General features: G+C 53.5%; 1 protein-coding gene across 1 annotated transcript in view; it reads right to left on the bottom strand.

Annotated features, from left to right (window-relative positions):
• LOC140492653 (disks large homolog 4) overlaps positions 1 to 22,353 on the bottom strand; it is a 47,801-nt gene extending 25,448 nt beyond the window's left edge. The window contains exons 1-9 of the mRNA XM_072591692.1: positions 22,303 to 22,353; positions 20,646 to 20,696; positions 17,150 to 17,298; positions 14,095 to 14,264; positions 10,852 to 10,988; positions 5,690 to 5,834; positions 4,173 to 4,311; positions 3,339 to 3,495; positions 367 to 469 (exon numbers count right to left, since the gene is read on the bottom strand). Of these exons, the coding sequence (XP_072447793.1) occupies positions 367 to 469; positions 3,339 to 3,495; positions 4,173 to 4,311; positions 5,690 to 5,834; positions 10,852 to 10,988; positions 14,095 to 14,264; positions 17,150 to 17,298 (1,000 nt within the window). The 5' untranslated portion in view covers positions 20,646 to 20,696; positions 22,303 to 22,353. The remainder of the gene's footprint in view (positions 1 to 366; positions 470 to 3,338; positions 3,496 to 4,172; positions 4,312 to 5,689; positions 5,835 to 10,851; positions 10,989 to 14,094; positions 14,265 to 17,149; positions 17,299 to 20,645; positions 20,697 to 22,302) is intronic.
• Positions 22,354 to 22,641: the final 288 nt, after the last annotated feature.

Here is a 22,641-nt window from a genome sequence, read left to right as displayed (position 1 = left end):
CCCACTCCCTCAGCACTGACCCCCCGACAGCGCGGCACTCCCTCAGCATTGACCCCCCGACAGCGCGGCACTCCCTCAGCATTGACCCTCCGACAGTGCGGCACTCCCTCAGCACTGACCCTCCGACAGTGCCCACTCCCTCAGCACTGACCCCCCGACAGCGCGGCACTCCCTCAGCATTGACCCTCCGACAGTGCCCACTCCCTCAGCACTGACCCTCCGACAGTGCCCACTCCCTCAGCACTGACCCTCCGACAGTGCGGCGCTCCCTCAGTACTGACCCTCTCACAGCATCCAATCAGAATGGGAAGCCAGTGAAGGGGTTAGTGACTGTGGGGAGTTGAGTGTGAGAGTGGAGGGACCTACCTTCGGGTTTGTACTGAGCAATGATAGTGACCGTTTGTCCAGCATTCTTCAGGGCAGCTGCTGCTTGCTCGTGAGTCGCATTCCGTAAATCCACTCCGTTCACCTGCACCAGATCATAGAGATCATCACTGCACAGATCCCCCTTCCTACTGGTTCACTAGTGACCAATCAGAGGCCACGTACCCCTTTGGATCTGCTTCAACATATGTTGGTTGATTGAGGGGTTAATGCTGTCTCCTGCTATTGGTCAGTGACCCTCAATCCCCTCGACCCAACAAACATCGATCTACTTTTGCTGTAAATTTCCCACACACCCCCCCAGCCTCAGTGCTGGGTTTTGGATGGGATGGGGGAGGGTGTGAAGGGAGGAGTTTAAGCATTCCTACACACCTCCAGCCCCCTCCGTAGTGAGGGCAGGTCCCTCTGCTGAGGCTGGGCTCAGATTTTAAGATTCATCGCCCTCCTCGCCACCTCGGTCAGGACTCCCCCATGCCCCAGGGAAGAGGCTCTCTCCCTCTCTCTCCGCCTCTCTCCCTCTCCCTCTCCCTCTCTCTCTCTCCCTCTCCGTCTCTCTCGCTCTCTCTCTCCCTCTGCCTCTCTCCCTCTCGCTCTGCCTCTCTCCCTCTCGCTCTGCCTCTCTCCCTCTCTCTCCCTCTCTCTCTCCCTCTCGCTCAGCCTCTCTCCCTCTCTCTCTCCCTCTCCCTGCCTCTTTCCCTCTCTCTCCCTCCCTCTCTCGCTCTCCCCACCCCTCTCTCTCTGCTTCTCTCCCTTTCCCTCTGTCTCCCTCTCTCTCCCTCGCTCTCTGCCTCTCCCTCTTGCTCCCTCTCTCTCTTCCTCTCCATCTCTCTGCCTCTCTCTCTCCATCTCTCTCTGCCTCTCTCTCTCTCTCTCTATCCCTCTCTCTCTGCATCTCTCCCCCCCTCTCTCTCCCACACCCCCCTCTCCCCCTCTCTCCTTCTCCCTCTCTCTCCTCCTCTCTCTCTCTCTGTATGTTGACCTTCTCTGATCCACCTGGATGAAACCCTCTCTCCTCTCGATCCATGCAGGCTGCACCAAGAGGATCCTGTGGTTAGCACTGCTGACACACTGCCCCAGGCACCCAGGTTAGATTCCACCCTCAGGCGACTGTGTGGAGTTTGTACCTTGTCCCTGTTCCCTCCACGCTCCGGTTTCCTCCAACAGTCCAGGGATGCGCAGGTTGGCCATGGGAAATTGTCCCATAGTGCCCAGGGATGTGCAGGTTAGGGTAGATTGGCCATGGGAAATTGTCCCATAGTGTCCAGGGATGTGCAGGTTTGGGTGGATTGGCCATGGGAAATTGTCCCATAGTGTCCAGGGATGTGCAGGTTAGGGTAGATTGGCCATGGGAAATTGTCCCATAGTGCCCAGGGATGTGTAGGTTAGGGTGGATTGGCCATGGGAAATTGTCCCATAGTGCCCAGGGATGTACAGGTTAGGGTGGATTGGCCATGGGAAATTGTCCCATAGTGCCCAGGGATGTGCAGGTTAGGGTGGATTGGCCATGGGAAATTGTCCCATAGTGCCCAGGGATGTACAGGTTAGGGTAGATTGGCCATGGGAAGTTGTCCCATAGTGCCCAGGGATGTGCAGGTTAGGGTGGATTGGCCATGGGAAATTGTCCCATAGTGTCCAGGGATGTGCAGGTTAGGGTGGATTGGTCATGGGAAATTGTCCCATAGTGTCCAGGGATGTGCAGGTTAGGGTGGATTGGCCATGGGAAATTGTCCCATAGTGTCCAGGGATGTGCAGGTTAGGGTGGATTGGCCATGGGAAATTGTCCCATAGTGCCCAGGGATGTGCAGGTTAGGGTGGATTGGCCATGGGAAATTGTCCCATAGTGTCCAGGGATGTGCAGGTTAGGGTGGATTGGCCATGGGAAATTGTCCCATAGTGTCCAGGGATGTGCAGGTTAGGGTGGATTGGCCATGGGAAATTGTCCCATAGTGTCCAGGGATGTGCAGGTTAGGGTGGATTGGCCATGGGAAATTGTCCGATAGTGCCCAGGGATGTGTAGGTTAGGGTGGATTGGCCATGGGAAATTGTCCCATAGTGTCCAGGGATGTGCAGGTTAGGGTGGATTGGCCATGGGGAATTGTCCCATAGTGTCCAGGGATGTGCAGTTTAGGGTGGGATTGGCCATGGGAAATTGTCCCATAGTGTCCAGGGATGTGCAGGTTAGGGTGGGATTGGCCATGGGAAATTGTCCCATAGTGTCCAGGGATGTGCAGGTTAGGGTGGGATTGGCCATGGGAAATCCACCCTGACCTGCACATCTTTGGATTGTGGGAGGAAACCAGAGCACCCTGAGGAAACCCAGGCAGACCCTGGGGAGGGGAGAATGTACAAACTCTACACTGACAGTCACCCTAGGGTGCGATCAAATCTGGTCCCTGGTTTTGGGAGGGAGTGTTGCTAACCCCTGAGGCACTGTTCCGCCCATTGGGAGCTGCTTTGAGGATTTATCTAGGAATTCTGCTGGAAACAGCTTCCCCTGATTCACTCCATCCAAAGCTGTCACGATGGACAAACGCTCCAATTCAATCTCCCGCTTTACCTTCTGTACTCAGAGGGGAACTGATCAGGACATGCCACATTCACTCACGTCCTTACTCCCGAGGTGTGTTTGAGTAACACCTCCCTCTCTGCCTTCTCACAATTCTTCCACATACGCGGGGCCCACAACCGATCAGCTCGGGCTGAAAGAATGTTTCACACTGATACCGAAACACGTCAACTCGAGTTTGGTTTTGTGTCATCGATGGCCTCCATTGCAGCTCAGCCTCCACCCTGTCCCCAGGGAAATACCACCCACTCCCTCTGCTACCCCACACTCAGTAGCAGCAGTGGGTACCATCACCAACCCCACCTCCTCAATGGGGGCAATGGGGAGCATGCCTTGGGTGAATGAGTTTGAGAGAGGTTAGAGTTCGCACACTGCGATGGTCACCTACCGAGAGGATTTGGTCTCCTTTCCTGAGCTCACCGCTGAGGTCTGCTGGACCACCGGCCAGGATGAAGGAGATGAAGATTCCTTCTCCATCCTCACCACCCACAATGTTAAATCCCAGGCCTGTCGAACCCCGGTGGATGATCACTCTCCGGGGCTCCCTGTCAGAGAGAGATGGTTCAAACACAGAGTCTTAACGAGCCAGCCATGAGCACAATGTTCCACTCACAGGACAAAACCTCAATATGTCACAGACACAGACCCCCGTCCCGTCACCGTGTGGGGGAATCACAGACACAGACCCCCATCCCGTCACCATGTGGGGGAATCACAGACACAGACCCCCGTCCCATCACCGTGTGGGGGAATCACAGACACAGACCCCGTCCTGTCACCGTGTGGGGGAATCACAGACACAGACCCCTGTCCCGTCACCGTGTGGGGGAATCACAGACACAGACCCCCGTCCCGTCACCGTGTGAGGGAATCACAGACACAGACCCCCGTCCCGTCACCGTGTGGGGGAATCACAGACACAGACCCCCGTCCCATCACCGTGTGGGGGAATCACAGACACAGACCCCCGTCCCGTCACCGTGTGGGGGAATCACAGACACAGACCCCCGTCCCATCACCGTGTGGGGGAATCACAGACACAGACCCCCGTCCCGTCACCATGTGGGGGAATCACAGATACAGACCCCCGTCCCGTCACCGTGTGGGGGAAATCACAGACACAGACCCCCGTCCCGGGGGGAATCACAGAGACAGAGCAATGAAGGGCAGTTGGCAGAAACCCCAAAACAGTGTGTTGTCCTGAAGCTGGCGATGAGCTGACCTGGGAATGTCATCGTCTCCCATCAGGCCTTTGGGAAGCGGGGAGTATCTGTGTGGAGACGTCGGTGTCAGGGTCTGTGTGTAATCCGTCGCCAGGTAGTTGGAATGACCCATCTCCGTGTCCAGGTGCTGTGAGTACGCTGAATGAAGACAGACGGATTAACAAGATCAGCAGTTCAGAACAAGACAGTGCACTGGTCACTCCCAATCAGACTGGCTTCCCAGTCTCAGCTGACTCAAATATATTACCCTGGTTCATCCCACAGCCATCACTTGGAAGTATGGACAGCAAACCAGGATATCAACAGGGAGTAGCTCACTGGCAGAGAGAAAGGAGCCACTCAGCCCCTTTCAAGACTATCCCACCATTCAATGAGATGCTGGGCTACTCAGAGTCTGCACTCCACCTCACCAGTCCCATTCCCTTAACCAAGTCTCTCCGTCCCCCACTGAAATGCATCAATCTCCGGGTGGATTTCCCACTTCCCCTCTTCCCCAGCGGGGAGGAGACAGATCGGGATTCCCGCCCTGTTTGTGTGACTACGCGGCCCGGGGAACAGTAACATGGGGATCAAAACCAAAGGTTCAGCCTCCTCATTCTGAAAGTAAAGCTCCCTCTACACTGATTCCTCCATCAAACACTCCCAGGACAGGGACAGCATGGGGTTAGACACAGGGTAAAGCTCCCTCTACACTGTCCCCCCATCAAACACTCCCAGGACAGGGACAGCACTGGGTTGGATACAGAATAAAGCTCCCCCTACACTGTCCCCCCATCAAACACTCCCAGGGACAGGGACAGCACGGGGTTAGATACAGAGTAAAGCTCCCCCTACACTGTCCCCCCATCAAACACTCCCAGGTCAGGGACAGCACGGGGTTAGATACAGAGTAAAGCTCCCTCTACACTGTCCCCCCCATCAAACACTCCCAGGGACAGGGACAGCACAGGGTTAGATACAGAGTAAAGCTCCCCCTACACTGTCCCCCCCATCAAACACTCCCAGGACAGGGACAGCACGGGGTTAGATACAGAGTAAAGCTCCCCCTACACTGTCCCCCCATCAAACACTCCCAGGGACAGGGACAGCACGGGGTTAGATACAGAGTAAAGCTCACTCTACACTGTCCCCCCCCATCAAACACTCCCAGGACAGGGACAGCACGGGGTTAGATACAGAGTAAAGCTCCCCCTACACTGTCCCCCCATCAAACACTCCCAGGGACAGGGACAGCACGGGGTTAGATACAGAGTAAAGCTCTCCCTACACTGTCCCCCTATCAAATACTCCCAGGGACAGGGACAGCACGGGGTTAGATACAGAGTAAAGCTCCCCCTACACTGTCCCCCATTACACATTCCTGAGTCCGGAGCAGGAATGCAGTTTTTTTCCAGTGTGTCTGTGAACAGTAATTCTCTCCGAGAGACCATAGGGGTTGGAGGTGAGGGGTGAGGAGAGAGGATTTCACTGTAATTCCCCCCCCCCCCCCCCCCCACCAGTCCCAGCCTGGGCTTACAGGTGGTGATGTCTGGAGGTGCGTAGCTGTCATTGATGTACAGGCTGGTGGGTTTGGCGATTTTCAGGTACACAATATCAGACGTGTTCTTTAGAGCAGCCACTGCATCTTCGTGCATGACATCCTCCAGCCCGACGTTATTTACCTGAAGGAACGAACAGAGAGAACAGTGCAGAAATACTGCAGGAATTTCACAATCAGAGACTCCACCAATAACTCTCTCATCTGGACCAACCATTAGCAGCTCATTCAAACTCTCTGGGTACACAGTTAGCACACAGAGAACTGACAGTTACCTCCCCAAACATGGTCTTCAGTGGTAATTTCTAACAGGCTGCCTGTCAATCAAACACGACTCGATTCAGAGTCACAGCAGGAAATACACAGGTCACATGACCATCGGCTTGGTCCAGGACATTGGGTTTAAGGCACATCTCACAGGAGGGAGGGACAGAGAGAGAGAGGGAGAGAGAGAGAGAGAAAGAAAGAGAAAGATGGGAGTATTTAGGGAGATATAGTCCCTGAGCTCAGGGCTCAGGCAGCTGAAGGCACTTCCCCCAATGGTGGAGCGATGGGAATCGGGGAATGGTCAAGGGGCTGGAATTGGAGGGGATTACAGAGATAGGGAGGGGGTGTAGGGGCTGGAGGGGGTTACAGAGATAGGGAGGGGGTGTAGGGGCTGGAGGGGGTTACAGAGATAGGGAGGGGGTGTAGGGGCTGGAGGGGGTTACAGAGATAGGGAGGGGGTGTAGGGGCTGGAGGGGGTTACAGAGATAGGGAGGGGGTGTAGGGGCTGGAGGGGGTTACAGAGATAGGGAGGGGGTGTAGGGGCGGGAGGGGGTTACAGAGATAGGGAGGGGGTGTAGGGGCTGGAGGGGGTTACAGAGATAGGGAGGGGGTGTAGGGGCTGGAGGGGGTTACAGAGATAGGGAGGGGGTGTAGGGGCTGGAGGGGGTTACAGAGATAGGGAGGGGGTGTAGGGGCTGGAGGGGGGAGCCAGAGATAGGGAGGGGGAGTAGGGGCTGGAGGGGTTTACAGAGATAGGGAGGGGGTGTAGGGGCTGGAGGGGGTTACAGAGATAGGGAGGGGGTGTAGGGGCTGGAGGGGGTTACAGAGATAGGGAGGGGGTGTAGGGGCTGGAATTGGAGGGGGTTACAGAGATAGGGAGGGGGTGTAGGGGCTGGAGGGGGTTACAGAGATAGGGAGGGGGTGTAGGGGCTGGAGGGGGTTACAGAGATAGGGAGGGGGTGTAGGGGCTGGAATTGGAGGGGGTTACAGAGATAGGGAGGGGGTGTAGGGGCTGGAATTGGAGGGGGTTACAGAGATAGGGAAGGGGTGTAGGGGCTGGAATTGGAGGAGGTTACAGAGATAGGGAGGGGGTGTAGGGGCTGGAGGGGGTTACAGAGATAGGGAGGGGGTGTAGGGGCTGGAATTGGAGGGGGTTACAGAGATAGGGAGGGGGTGTAGGGGCTGGAGGGGGTTACAGAGATAGGGAGGGGGTGTAGGGGCTGGAATTGGAGGAGGTTACAGAGATAGGGAGGGGGTGTAGGGGCTGGAATTGGAGGGGGTTACAGAGATAGGGAAGGGGTGTAGGGGCTGGAATTGGAGGAGGTTACAGAGATAGGGAGGGGGTGTAGGGGCTGGAGGGGTTTACAGAGATAGGGAGGGGGTGTAGGGGCCAGAGGGGGTGACAGAGATAGGGAGGGGGTGTAGGGGCTGGACGGGGTTACAGAGATAGTGTGGAAGAGCAGAGGGATCTTGGTGTCCATGTACACAGATCTCTGAAAGTTGCCACCCAGGTAAATAGTGCTGTGAAGAAGGCATATGGCGTACTGGCTTTTATTGGTAGAGGAATTGAGTTCCGGAGTCCTGAGGTCATGCTGCAGTTGTATAAGACTCTGGTGCGGCCTCATCTGGAGTATTGTGTGCAGTTTTGGTCGCCATACTATAGGAAGGATGTGGAGGCACTGGAACGGGTGCAGAGGAAGTTTACCAGGATGTTGCCTGGTATGGTAGGAAGATCCTATGAGGAAAGGCTGAGACACTTGGGGTTGTTTTCATTGGAGAAAAGAAGGTTTAGGGGTGACTTGATAGAGGTGTACAAGATGATTAGGGGGTTAGATAGGGTTGACAGTGAGAACCTTTTTCCACGTATGGAGTCAGCTATTACAAGGGGGCATAGCTTTGAATTAAGGGGGGGTATAGGACAGATGTTAGGGGTAGATTCTTGACTCAGTGAGTCGTGAGTTCATGGAATGCCCTGCCAGTAGCAGTGGTGGACTCTCCCTCTTTATGGGCATTTAAACGGGCATTGGATAGGTATATGGAGGATAGTGGGCTAGTGTAGGTTAGGTGGGCTTGGATCGGCGCAACATCGAGGGCCGAAGGGCCTGTACTGCGCTGTATTGTTCTATGTTCTATGTTCTATAGGGAGGGGGTATAGGGGCTGGAGGTGGTGACAGAGATAGGGAGGGGGTGTAGGGGCTGGAGGGGGTTACAGATGGAGGGAGGGGGTGTGGGGGCCGGTTGGGGTTACAGAGATAGGGAGGGGGTGTAGGGGCTGGAGGGGGTTACAGAGATAGGGAGGGGGTGTAGGGGCTGGAGGGGGTTACAGAGATAGGGAGGGGGTGTAGGGGCTGGAATTGGAGGGGGTTACAGAGATAGGGAGGGGGTGTAGGGGCTGGAATTGGAGGAGGTTACAGAGATAGGGAGGGGGTGTAGGGGCTGGAGGGGGTTACAGAGAGAGGGAGGGGGTGTAGGGGCTGGAGGGGTTTACAGAGATAGGGAGGGGGTGTAGGGGCCAGAGGGGGTGACAGAGATAGGGAGGGGGTGTAGGGGCTGGACGGGGTTACAGAGATAGTGTGGAAGAGCAGAGGGATCTTGGTGTCCATGTACACAGATCTCTGAAAGTTGCCACCCAGGTAAATAGTGCTGTGAAGAAGGCATATGGCGTACTGGCTTTTATTGGTAGAGGAATTGAGTTCCAGAGTCCTGAGGTCATGCTGCAGTTGTATAAGACTCTGGTGCGGCCTCATCTGGAGTATTGTGTGCAGTTTTGGTCGCCATACTATAGGAAGGATGTGGAGGCACTGGAATGGGTGCAGAGGAAGTTTACCAGGATGTTGCCTGGTATGGTAGGAAGATCCTATGAGGAAAGGCTGAGGCACTTGGGGTTGTTTTCATTGGAGAAAAGAAGGTTTAGGGGTGACTTGATAGAGGTGTACAAGATGATTAGGGGGTTAGATCGGGTTGACAGTGAGAACCTTTTTCCACGTATGGAGTCAGCTATTACAAGGGGGCATAGCTTTGAATTAAGGGGGGGTATAGGACAGATGTTAGGGGTAGGTTCTTCACTCAGTGAGTCGTGAGTTCATGGAATGCCCTGCCAGTAGCAGTGGTGGACTCTCCCTCTTTATGGGCATTTAAACGGGCATTGGATAGGTATATGGAGGATAGTGGGCTAGTGTAGGTTAGGTGGGCTTGGATCGGCGCAACATCAAGGGCCAAAGGGCCTGTACTGCGCTGTATTCTTCTATGTTCTATGTTCTATAGGGAGGGGGTATAGGGGCTGGAGGTGGTGACAGAGATAGGGAGGGGGTGTAGGGGCTGGAGGGGGTTACAGAGATAGGGAGGGGGGGGTAGGGGCTGGAGGGGGTTACAGATGTAGGGAGGGGGTGTAGGGGCCGGTTGGGGTTACAGAGATAGGGAGGGGGTGTAGGGGCTGGAGGGGGTTACTGAGATAGGGAGGGGGTGTAGGGGCTGGAGGGGGTTACAGAGATAGGGAGGGGGTGTAGGGGCTGGAATTGGAGGGGGTTACAGAGATAGGGAGGGGGTGTAGGGGCTGGAATTGGAGGAGGTTACAGAGATAGGGAGGGGGTGTAGGGGCTGGAGGGGGTTACAGAGAGAGGGAGGGGGTGTAGGGGCTGGAGGGGGTTACAGAGAGAGGGAGGGGGTGTAGGGGCTGGAGGGGGTTACAGAGAGAGGGAGGGGGTGTAGGGGCTGGAGGGGGTTACAGAGATAGGGAGGGGGTGTAGGGGCTGGAGGGGGTTACAGAGATAGGGAGGGGGTGTAGGGACTGGAGGGGGTTACAGAGATAGGGAGGGGGTGTAGGGGCTGGAGGGGGTTACAGAGAGAGGGAGGGGGTGTAGGGGCTGGAGGGGGTCACAGAGATAGGGAGGGGGTGTAGGGGCTGGAGGGGGTTACAGAGATAGGGAGGGGATGTAGGGGCTGGAGGGGGTTACAGAGATAGGGAGGGGATGTAGGGGCTGGAGGGGGTTACAGAGATAGGGAGAGGGTGTAGGGGCTGGAGGGGGTTACAGAGATAGGGAGGGGATGTAGGGGCTGGAGGGGGTTACAGAGATAGGGAGGGGATGTAGGGGCTGGAGGGGGTTACAGAGATAGGGAGAGGGGTGTAGGTGCTGGAGGGGTAGGGGCTTGAGGTGTAGGGGCTGGAGGGGGTCACAGAGATAGGGAGGGGGTGTAGGGGGTTACAGAGATAGGGAGGGGGTGTAGGGGCTGGAGGGGGTCACAGAGATAGGGAGGGGGTGTAGGGGCTGGAGGGGGTCACAGAGATAGGGAGGGGGTATAGGGGCTGGAGGGGGTCACAGAGATAGGGAGGGGGTGTAGGGGCTGGAGGGGGTCACAGAGATAGGGAGGGGATGTAGGAGCTGGAAGGAGTTACAGAGATAGGGAGGGGGTGTAGGGGGTGAATGGAGGGTTTTGTAAATATTGAAAGTTGCCGCTGGAGCAGAAGTTGGTGTCCATCATCGGAACGTGAGGAATCAGGGGAGTGGGTGTTCCTGGGAGTTCGGAAATGGGACAGCAGTGTTCTTGGTGACTGTGGGAATACAGAGGATGGAATGGGGAGTGGTCAGAGTGCAGTGGGCTGGAACAGTGCGGTCTGGATTGAGCAGAGGTTACTGTGAATGGATTCTGTGCCAATGAGAGACCGGTGTGAAGTTGGAGGGCTGTGACCAGAAACAGAGCGCAGTGGGTATCCTGACCCTGAGCCAACCATCAGGGAGAGAGCAGGTTCAGGGGAATGCTTGCACTGACTGGAGGGAATGTTCCCTCAGTAGTGAATTTGCACATGGTTGGGGTGTTGGGGGAGAGGTTGGTACGGGTCTGGAGCTCTGCGATACACAGTTCAGGGATGGACTCACAGCCAGGATCTTGTCTCCGATCTGTAGACGGCCATCCTTATGAGCTGCTCCCCCATCGATGATCTTTGTGACGTATATGCTGTTATCTCCGGGAATGTGCTGATTTCCGATCCCACCAGCTATGCTAAATCCAAGGCCTGGCAGGACACAAAACATTCAGCGTGCACAGCAGTGAGTAACGGGATCACTGGAAACTTCCAGAAGGACATGCACACCCAGAGGTGGGGGCACACTCAGCGCCAACGATACCCAAACCCCATGGATTAAACCTCCCAAAAACTCTGGAGCACCAGAGAAATAGCGTTTATGACAGGCTAACAGTGATGGGAACAGTCTGGGATCGCCTTCCCTTCAGGGACTGAGTGAGGGCACGGAGTGTCATGGTAGGGGATGCTGAGTCTCAAGACCCTAACCAGGATGGTCAAAGATAGGACGAGGTGAGTTGTCCAACAACTCCGAACCGAGACACAGGGATCTGAGCTCAACCCCCGCCCCCGGGGAGATGCTGCAATCCGAGCCAAGAACCCGGTATTCGGACCTGGTGCCTTTGCTGGGTTATTGAGAACAGCCCAGCCAGCACACTGTTGTTCTGGCTCACAGATACAGAAGATGAGGACGGTTTCATTGCTGGTTGAGAGATTCCACAAAATCAACAATTGCTGCAACAAAGCCAGTCAGAGCAGAAGCAGGAAACTATTTGGGGACGATGTTAGCAGCTCAATGATTGAGATGTTCTCACTGTTGAAACTGCGAAGCCATGGGTTGGAGTGGTTGGTCAGAGAAGCTGATTGTGGTCCACAGTAACCACCCTCTCTGCTGGACCACACACACACCCCAGGAAAGGCACAATCTCCACAAGATGTGTATTCTAGGAAGGAGCCTCAGCCTCACACAGCTTCAATCAGCTATCAGGGACTTCCACAGCCTCCCAAGAGACTAAACAGCACTCACATTTAACATCTCCCAACAGAACAGCACTGCATCAACACTGACCCTCCAACAGTGCGGCACTCCCTCAGCACTGACCCTCCGACAGTGCAGCACTCCCTCAGCACTGACCCTCTGACAGTGCAGCACTCCCTCAGCACTGACCCTCTGACAGTGCGGCACTCCCTCAGCACTGACCCTCCGACAGTGCGGCGCTCCCTCAGCACTGACCCTCCGACAGTGCCCACTCCCTCAGCACTGACCCTCTGACAGTGCAGCACTCCCTCAGCACTGACCCTCCGACAGTGCAGCACTCCCTCAGCACTGACCCTCTGACAGTGCGGCACTCCCTCAGCACTGACCCTCTGACAGTGCGGCACTCCCTCAGCACTGACCCTCCGACAGTGCGGCGCTCCCTCAGCACTGACCCTCCGACAGTGTCCACTCCCTCAGCACTGACCCTCCGACAGTGCGGCGCTCCCTCAGCACTGACCCTCCGACAGTGCCCACTCCCTCAGCACTGACCCTCCGACAGTGCCCACTCCCTCAGCACTGACCCTCCGACAGTGCGGCGCTCCCTCAGCACTGACCCTCCGACAGTGCGGCGCTCCCTCAGCACTGACCCTCCGACAGTGCGGCGCTCCCTCAGCACTGACCCTCCGACAGTGCCCACTCCCTCAGCACTGACCCTCCGACAGTGCGGCGCTCCCTCAGCACTGACCCTCCGACAGTGCGGCGCTCCCTCAGCACTGACCCTCCGACAGTGCGGCACTCCCTCAGCACTGACCCTCCGACAGTGCGGCACTCCCTCAGCACTGACCCTCCGACAGTGCGGCACTCCCTCAGCACTGACCCTCCCACAGTGCGGCGCTCCCTCAGCACTGACCCTCCGACAGTGCGGCACTCCCTCAGCACTGACCCTCCGACAGTGCGGCACTCCCTCAGCACTGACCCTTCCACAGTGCGGCGCTCCCTCGGCACTGACCCTCCGACAGTGCGGCGCTCCCTCAGCACTGACCCTCCGACAGTGCGGCACTCCCTCAGCACTGACCCTCTGACAGTGCGGCACTCCCTCAGCACTGACCCTCCGACAGTGCGGCACTCCCTCAGCACTGACCCTCCGACAGTGCGGCACTCCCTCAGCACTGACCCTCCGACAGTGCGGCACTCCCTCAGCACTGACCCTCCGACAGTGCCCACTCCCTCAGTACTGACCCTCTGACAGTGCAGCACTCCCTCAGTACTGACCCTCTGACAGTACGCACTCCCTCAGCACTGACCCTCTGACAGTGCTATATCAAATGGGTTCTGCAAATCTGAGTTGCTGCAGTTTTCCCGCTGTGTTTGGTACTGGCTACTTTCTGAATGAACTCTGTATGACATTATTTAAACGTGTTCATACAAAACCACGTTGACTCTGAGTGGACATTCAGGTTGTTTTCAGTGTCCTGCCGTAACCTCCATAATAACAGATTCTGGGGCTATAACAATGCCTGGTGTGACACTAACTAGCGTCTGGTTTCCTGTCCAACTCTTTTTTCCTTCGTTATGGTCGCTATTTCACAACCTGAAGGCAGCTTTTCATAAACTTGGGAATTGTGAAAAACAAAAGCAGGGAGTCACTTCCTTTCAGAGCCCTTCACTGGTCATTGTTGTTGTCTTACACTTCTGTGTATCTCATGATTCACCACAAACACTGCGATGGGATTTGTATTCTCTAAACTCATGAAAGACACAAAATATCTTGTTCATTTCATCGTTGCATTCCCAGACACACCTTCTAAATGATCAACAGCCTCTTTACTTATTCTTTAACACCTGTGGAAACTCTCGCTATCTGTTTGTATATTTCGAGCGTAATTTCATTATTCCTTGCTGCTTGTTTCGTATATCTGACCAACGTTCTGAGCTGCTGCTGCTCTTTGTAGAATGAAGCTTTTTCTTCCAATCTGATCCTCCCCTCAGGTGCTAGTTAAATACAATGTTTGCTTCTTCAATGCCGGTCACTGCATCCAACCTTTGACTTAAGTTTTCCAGGTGTTATTACCAACTTCACACCTTCATAATTCCTGTTAGTGACATTTAAAACACTGATGTGAGCCGCACTCCTGTCTCCTTCAAGCTGAGAGTGAACTCCACCACAAGTCTGACTCGGAGGGGGGGGGAGAACAGTATGGTCTCAGTGCAGACTGTAATAGCAGGAGGATGGGGCGGGGGTGGGGATGGGACAGTTTGGCAGGTATAGACTCAGCAGAATACACTCGAGAACTTGTCCATGGTTTCGGCACGAAATTATTCCCCGTGGAGGGCGGTTACCTTTCGGTCCTTTGATCAGTTTAATCTCCATCAGTTTTTCTGCAGTTGGTTTCCTCCTCATCACATACAGACGGACGATGGAGCCGGCTTCCTTCAGAGCCTCAACAGCAGTACTGTGGGTCACCTCCCTCACATCCACATCGTTCACAAACAAAATGCTGTCATTTACCCTGCCACACGGGGAGAAAGTATGTTCCAGTCAGTTCACAGAATCAGCCACTTCAAATTAAACAGTTACACCCTGTGTGTGTGTGTGTGTGTGTGTGTGGGAACGAGTATGTGTATATCAGAGAGAGAGAGAGTGTGAGAGGGACTGTGTGTGTATGAGGGAAAGAGTATGTGTGTGTGTGAGGGTGAGAGTGTGTATGTGTGAGAGTGTGTGTGTGAGAGAGAGTGTGTGTGAGGGAGAAAGAGTGTGTGCGTGAGGGAGAGTGTCTGTGGGTGTGTGTATGTAGGTGTGTGTGAGAGAGTGTGCGTATATGTCTGTGAGTGTGTGTGTTTGTGTGTGTCTGTGAGTGTGTCTGTTTCAGTGTGTGTTTCTGTGTGTGTATGTCTGAGTGTTTGTGTGTCAGTATTTGAGTGTGTGTGTGAGAGAGTGTGCACGTGAAAGAGAGTGTATATGTGTGTTTATGTGTGTGTGTTTGTGTTTGTGTGTGTGAGTGTGTGTATGTGTGTGCTTGTGTGTGAGTATGTGTGTGCGCTTGTGTGTGAGTGTGTGTTTGTATGTGTGTGTGTGTGTTTGTGTGTATGTTTGTGTGTGTGTGTGTGCGCGTGTTTGTGTGTGTTTTATGTGTATGTGTGAGTGTGTGTTAGCGTGCGTGTATTTGTGTGCTTGTGTGCGTGTTTATGTGTGTATGTTTGTGTGTGTGTCTTGTGTATGTGTGTGTGTGTGTTTATGTGTATGTGTGAGTGTGTGTGTATGTGTGAGTGTGTGTATGTGTGTGTGTGTGTGTTTGTGTGTGTATCTTGTGTATGTGAGTATGTGTGTGTGTTTGTGTGTGTGTCTTGTGTATGTGAGTATGTGTGTGTGTTTGTGTGTGTATCTTGTGTATGTGTGTATGTGAGTATGTGTGTGTGTTTGTGTGTGTGTCTTGTGTATGTGTGTATGTGAGTATGTGTGTGTGTTTGTGTGTGTGTCTTGTGTATGTGTGTATGTGAGTATGTGTGTGTGTTTGTGTGTGTGTCTTGTGTATGTGTGTGTGAGTGTGTGTGTGTGTTTGTGTGTGTATCTTGTGTATGTGAGTATGTGTGTGTGTTTGTGTGTGTATCTTGTGTATGTGTGTATGTGAGTATGTGTGTGTGTTTGTGTGTGTGTCTTGTGTATGTGAGTGTGTGTGTGTGTGTGTGTGTGCGTGTTTATGTGTGTGTGTGTGTGTGTGTGTTTATGTGTGTGTGTGTGTGTGGATGTGAGCATGTGAACATCAGCTAACTGCACAGATGCTACAGGCTCTGCCATGTGGTCTGTCAGAAAGCAAAGGATTCAGGGTAGGTCAGGACAATGGGAGCTATAGACAGCAAAGATATGCAAATAGAGTTAAGATACATATCAGGCACAGCACGGGGTTAGATTAGATTCGATTCCCTACAGTGTGGAAACAGGCCCTTCGGCCCAAAGGTCCACACCGACCCTCCAAAGGGTAACCTACCCAGACCCATTCTCCTACATTTACCCCTTCACCTAACACTACGGGCAATTTTCCATGGCCAATTCACCTGACCTGCACGTTTTAGGACTGTGGGAGGAAACCCACGCAGACACGGGGAGAATGTTCAAACTCCACACAGAGAGTCGCCTGAGGCAGGAATTGAACCCGGGTCTCTGGTCGCTGCGAGGCAGCAGTGCTAACCACTGTGCCACCGTGTCACCCATAAAGGAAGTGGAGCATGCAGGCATCGATCCCACTACCTCTCACATGCAAAGCGAGCGCTCTACCATTTGAGCTAATCCCCGGGAAAAGCTCCCTCTACACTGTCCCCCCATCAAACACTCCCAGGGATAGGGACAGCACAGGGTTAGATACAGAGTAAAGCTCCCTCTACACTGTCCCCTCATCAAACACTCCCAGGACAGGGACAGCACGGGGTTAGATACAGAGTAAAGCTCCCTCTACACTGTCCCCTCATCAAACACTCCCAGGACAGGGTCAGCACAGGGTTAGATACAGAGTAAAGCTCCCTCTACACTGTCCCCTCATCAAACACTCCCAGGACAGGGACAGCACGGGGTTAGATACAGAGTAAAGCTCCCTCTACACTGTCCCCTCATCAAACACTCCCAGGACAGGGTCAGCACAGGGTTAGATACAGAGTAAAGCTCCCTCTACACTGTCCCCTCATCAAACACTCCCAGGACAGGGACAGCACGGTGTTAGATACAGAGTAAAGCTCCCTCTACACTGTCCCCTCATCAAACACTCCCAGGGACAGGGTCAGCACAGGGTTAGATACAGAGTAAAGCTCCCTCTACACTGTCCCCTCATCAAACACTCCCAGGACAGGGTCAGCACAGGGTTAGATACAGAGTAAAGCTCCCTCTACACTGTCCCCTCATCAAACACTCCCAGGGACAGGGACAGCACGGGGTTAGATACAGAGTAAAGTTTCCTTTGTACATATGGAGCATTCATCTCGAAATACACACAACCACAGACTGACTGCCTGCCTGACTGACCATCTGACTGATTGACTATCTGATTGAGTCTGTCTGACTGAATGACTCTGACTGACCATCTAACTTACTGACTGTCTGTCTGATTGTCTGACTGACTGACCGTCTGATTGTCTGACTGACTGACCGTCTGACTGATTGTCTGACTGACTGACCGTCTGATTGTCTGACTGACTGACCGTCTGACTGATTGTCTGACTGACTGACTGTCTGACTGATTGTCTGACTGACTGACTGTCTGACTGACTGTCTGACTGACTGTCTGACTGACTGACTCTGACTGTGTGACTGACTGTCTGATTGGGGTTTAGTGTCTCTGACCATCCTGCCCACCCTGACTGAGCAGGATTCAATAAGAGCCCATCCCACTGAGTGGGCCAGGTGTACCTGAGTCTGCCATCCTGAGCCGCTGCACCTCCAGGGATTATCTTTGTGATGAAGATACTGGGATCATCTCCAATGTGGGGGTTATCCGTCCCTCCTGCGATACTGAATCCAAGGCCTGAGTTCCCCTGGGAAAAGCCAGAAAACAGCATCTGCAGAGTTTCACAAGCATCGAGAGAGGTTTAGATTCTAAAATAAGGAAGACCAAAGGATAAGAGGGAGAATGGAGATGAGGTCAAAGGTTAATTACAAAATTACTGATCGGGCGAGCAGGCAGGATTGGCCAAATGGCCTCCTGCTGACCCCTGTCATTGTGGTTTTATGAAGAAAACAAACTGTGTTCTCTGCAACAGGACAAAGAGAGACTGAGTCTCACTCAACAGCATAACCCCCGACCAGTCACTGAGTAAGGAGCTGCTGGCTGAGAATGGAGTGTGTGTGTGCGTGTGAGGGTGTGTGTGTGTGTGTGTGTGAGGGTGTGTGTGTGTGTGTGGGTGGGTGAGTATGTGTCTGTGTGTGTGTGTGGGTGTGTGAGAGTGTGTGTGTGTGTCTGTGTGTGTGAGGGTGTGTGTCTGTGTGTGTGTGTTTGTGAGGGTGTGTGTGTGGGTGTGTGTGTGTGAGTATGTGTCTGTGTGTGTGTGTGTGTGTGAGGGTGTGTGTGTGTGAGTGTGAGGGTGTGTGTGTGTGTGTGTGTGTGTGGGTGTGTGTGTGTGAGGGTGGGTGTCTGTGCGTGTGAGAGTGTGTGGGTGTGTGAGTGGGTGTGTGGGTGTGTGAGTGGGTGTGTGAGAGTGTGTGTGTGTGTGTGTGAGGGTGTGTGTGTGTGTGTGTGTGGGTGTGTGTGTGTGAGGGTGTGTGTGTGTGTGTGTGGGTGTGTGTGTGTGTGTGAGGGTGGGTGTCTGTGCGTGTGAGATTGTGTGGGTGTGTGAGTGGGTGTGTGAGAGTGTGTGTGTGTCTTTGTGCGTGTGTGTGTGTGAGTGTGTGTGTGGGTGGGTGTGTGAGTGAGTGTGTGTGTGTGTGTGTATGTGGGTTTCTGTGTCTGTGTGTGTGTGAGTATGTGTCTGTGTGTGTGTGAATGTGTGTGTGTGTGTGTGTGAGTCTGTGTGTGTCTGGATGGGTGTCTGTGTGTGTGAGTGTGTGTCTGTGTGTGTGTGTGAGTGTTTGAGTATGGGAGAGAGTGTAAGAGTGTGCATGAGTGCATGAGAGTGTAGGTGTGAGTGAGACTGTGACAGTGAGTGAGAGAGAGTGATTGAATGGGTGTATGAGTGCAAGTGTGAGAGTGAGTGAAAGTGTGCGTGTGAGTGAACGCATGTGTGTGAAAGTGTGAGACAGCGAGAATGTGAGAGTGAGTGAGTGTGAGAGACTTTATGAGAATGTGAAATGTGACAGTGTGAGAGAGAGAGTGAATGAAGGGGAATGAGTGAGTGGGAGTGTGTGTGAGAGTGAGTGAGTGTGTGCAAGAGTGAGTGAAAGCAAGTGTGTGTATGAGAGATTGTGAATGAGAGTGATGTGAGTGCGAGAGTGAAGTCAGTGTGAGAGCGAGAGTGATGTGAGTGTGACAGTAAAGGTGATGTGAGCATGAGAGTGAGTGAGTTAGTGAGGGAGTCAGTGTGAGAGTAAGTAAGGTTGAGGGAGTGTGAGAGAATGAGAGTGAGTGTGAGAGTGAGTGATGGAGTGAGTGAGAGAATATGAGTGTGCGTGAATGAAAATGAGTGTGACAGTGTGTGTGAGTAAGTGAATGAGATTCAATGAATAAGAGTGAACATGAGTGAGTGAGAGAGTGATGTGGGTGTGTAAGTGATGTGTGTGTAAGAGTGAGTGCAACTGTGAGAGTGATGTGGGTGTAAGAGTGAGCAAGATGTGTGTGACAGTGATGCGAGAGTGTAAGAGTGAGAGTAGTGAGTGTGAGAGCGAGTGAAGTGAGTGTGAGTGTGAAGTGAGTGAGAGTGAAGTGAGTGTGAGAGTGATGTGAGTGTGAGAGTGATGTGAGTGTGAGTGATGTGAGTGTGAGTGAAGTGAATGTGAGAGTGAGAGTGTGAGAGTGAAGTGAGGGTGAGAGTGAAGTGAGTGTGAGAGTGATGTGAGAGTGAGAGTGATGTGAGTGTGAGTGATGTGAGTGTGAGTGAAGTGAGTGTGAGAGTGAAGTGAGTGTGAGAGTGATGTGAGTGAAGTGAGTGTGAGAGTGAAGTGAATGTGAGAGTGAGAGTGTGAGAGTGAAGTGAGGGTGAGAGTGAAGTGAGTGTGAGAGTGATGTGAGTGTGAGAGTGATGTGAGAGTGAAGTGAGTGTGAGAGTGATGTGAGTGTGAGTGAAGTGAGTGTGAGAGTGAAGTGAGTGTGAGAGTGAAGTGAATGTGAGAGTGAGAGTGTGAGAGTGAAGTGAGGGTGAGAGTGAAGTGAGTGTGAGAGTGATGTGAAGTGAGTGTGATGTGAGTGTGAGTGTGATGTGAAGTGAGAGTGATGTGAAGTGAGTGTGATGTGAGTGTGAGTGATGTGAGTGTGAGTGATGTGAGTGTGAGTGAAGTGAGGGTGAGAGTGAAGTGAATGTGAGAGTGAGAGTGTGAGAGTGAAGTGAGGGTGAGAGTGAAGTGAGTGTGAGAGTGAGAGTGTGAGAGTGAAGTGAGGGTGAGAGTGAAGTGAGTGTGAGAGTGATGTGAGTGTGAGAGTGATGTGAGAGTGAAGTGAGTGTGAGAGTGATGTGAGTGTGAGTGAAGTGAGTGTGAGAGTGAAGTGAATGTGAGAGTGAGAGTGTGAGAGTGAGAGTGTGAGAGTGAAGTGAGTGTGAGAGTGATGTGAGAGTGAAGTGAGTGTGAGAGTGAAGTGAGTGTGAGAGTGATGTGAGAGTGAAGTGAGTGTGAGAGTGAAGTGAGTGTGAGAGTGATGTGAGAGTGAAGTGAGTGTGAGAGTGATGTGAGTGTGAGAGTGATGTGAGAGTGAAGTGAGTGTGAGAGTGAAGTGAGTGTGAGAGTGATGTGAGTGTGAGTGAAGTGAGTGTGAGAGTGAGAGTGTGAGAGTGAGAGTGTGAGAGTGAAGTGAGGGTGAGAGTGAAGTGAGTGTGAGAGTGATGTGAGTGTGAGAGTGAGAGTGTGAGAGTGAAGTGAGGGTGAGAGTGATGTGAGTGTGAGAGTGATGTGAGAGTGAAGTGAGTGTGAGAGTGATGTGAGTGTGAGTGAAGTGAGTGTGAGAGTGAGAGTGTGAGAGTGAAGTGAGGGTGAGAGTGAAGTGAGTGTGAGAGTGATGTGAGTGTGAGAGTGATGTGAGTGTGAGAGTGATGTGAGAGTGAAGTGAGTGTGAGAGTGATGTGAGTGTGAGTGAAGTGAGTGTGAGAGTGAAGTGAATGTGAGAGTGAGAGTGTGAGAGTGAAGTGAGGGTGAGAGTGATGTGAGTGTGAGAGGGAAGGAGTGTGAGAGTGAGCTGGGTGTAGGAACCGAGTGTGAGAGTGCTGTGTGGGGCTGATGGCAGTGGGGCAGTGAGGGAATGCTGGAAGGGCACTCAGTCACTTACTCGCTCCAGAGTAATTTCTTCATATTCAATCTCTCCGTCGGTGCCATTGATCTGTCAGATAGAAACAGACAGCGTCACATTCATCTTTCCGAGCTCTTGGCTGGACTCAAGGAGAGGCACGAGATCTCCTCTGACACAGAGCCCAGAGCGATATCGAACACAAACACCACCAACAGAGCAAGGGCGTCTCGTTCCATCGTCACCCCGACAATATCTCAGCCGTTTCACCCATACCCAAGCTTCTGGAGCAGGTAGGAATAGGACACTTGGCCAAAAGGAATGGACCTCCAAAATCTCAGCTCAAAATAGCAGCCAGAGGGTCTGGAGGGGGGTTACAGAGATAGGGAGGGGGTGTAGGGGCTGGAGGGGGTTAAAGAGATAGGGAGGGGGTGTAGGGGCTGGAGGGGGTTACAGAGATAGGGAGGGGGTTACAAAGATAGGGAGGGGGTGTAGGGGATGGAGGGGGTAACTGAGATAGGGGGAGGTTTAGGGGCTGGACGGTGTTATAGAGACAGGGAGGGTGTGGGGACTGGAGGGGGTTATAGAGATAGGGAGGGTTACAGAGGCTGGAGGGAGCTATAGAGACAGGGAGAGGTGTAGGGGCTGGAGGGGGTTACAGAGATAGGGAGGGGGTATAGGGGCTGGAGGGGGTTACAGAGATAGGGAGGGGGTGTAGGGGTTGGAGGGGGTTACAGAGATAGGGAGGGGGTGTAGGGGCTGGAGGCGGTTACAGAGATAGGGAGGGGGTGTAGGGGCTGGAGGCAGTTACAGAGATAGGGAGGGGGTGTAGGGGCTGGAGTGGGTTACAGAGATAGGGAGGGGGTGTAGGGGCTGGAGTGGGTTACAGAGATAGGGAGGGGGTGTAGGGACTGGAGGGGGTTACAGAGATAGGGAGGGGGTGTAGGGGCTGGAGTGGGTTACAGAGATAGGGAGGGGGTGTAGGGACTGGAGGGGGTTACAGAGATAGGGAGGGGGTGTAGGGGCTGGAGGGGGTTACAGAGATAGGGAGGGGGTGTAGGGGTTGGAGGGGGTTACAGAGATAGGGAGGGGATGTAGGGGCTGGAGGGGGTTACAGAGATAGGGAGGGGGTGTAGGGGCTGGAGGGGGTTACAGAGATAGGGAGGGGGTGTAGGGGCTGGAGGCGGTTACAGAGATAGGGAGGGGGTGTAGGGGCTGGAGGCGGTTACAGAGATAGGGAGGGGGTGTAGGGGCTGGAGTGGGTTACAGAGATAGGGAGGGGGTGTAGGGGCTGGAGTGGGTTACAGAGATAGGGAGGGGGTGTAGGGACTGGAGGGGGTTACAGAGATAGGGAGGGGGTGAAAGCCCAGAGGGATGTGAACACCATGGTGAGGATTATCAAACTGCAGTCCCACTGGGCCTGGACACAGTGAACATGTCTCTATTTATCCATTTGGCCAACTCGGTGACACTGCTCTGGGAGGGTCAGCTGTGCAGAGGTTCCCTTCTGGATCGAACATCGATTCCAATCCTGTGCCAATCGATGACCAATCAAACGGTCTGTGACCTCAGCCCCGGGATTAGGAACTGTACCATCCTGAAGTGAGCATGCTGGGATAGGATTCCTGCACTAACATGCATGTGTTCAAACATAGCAAGACCCAGACATTCCAGCGTTGGTCTGACCAAGTGGACTTACGTAAGGGGGTGCCTCCAGGTTCTCTGTGTTCACGATCACTGGGGGTGAGTTAGCCTGAGGAAAGAAATCAGATACATCACGTCAGACATGAACCTCTCTCAGGGAAAATCAACACCATCGTGGACGCGAAGCTTCAGATTGGAGAGCTCTCGGGAGACAGTGGTGCCGTAGCAATATCACCAGCCACACAGTCCGGCAGATACTCTGCCAACACAGCAAGTGATTGCTGGAGAAACTCAGCAGCTCTAGCAGCATGTACTGACACAGAAAGCACACAGTTAAGATCTCAGGTCCAGTGACCCTTCTTCAGAACAAGCAACACAGGTTCAAATGCCGTCC

Source organism: Chiloscyllium punctatum, chromosome 21, assembly GCF_047496795.1.
Source record: "Chiloscyllium punctatum isolate Juve2018m chromosome 21, sChiPun1.3, whole genome shotgun sequence".
NCBI classification, from domain to species: domain Eukaryota; kingdom Metazoa; phylum Chordata; class Chondrichthyes; order Orectolobiformes; family Hemiscylliidae; genus Chiloscyllium; species Chiloscyllium punctatum.
This window is presented reverse-complemented; position numbering and strand designations above follow the sequence as displayed.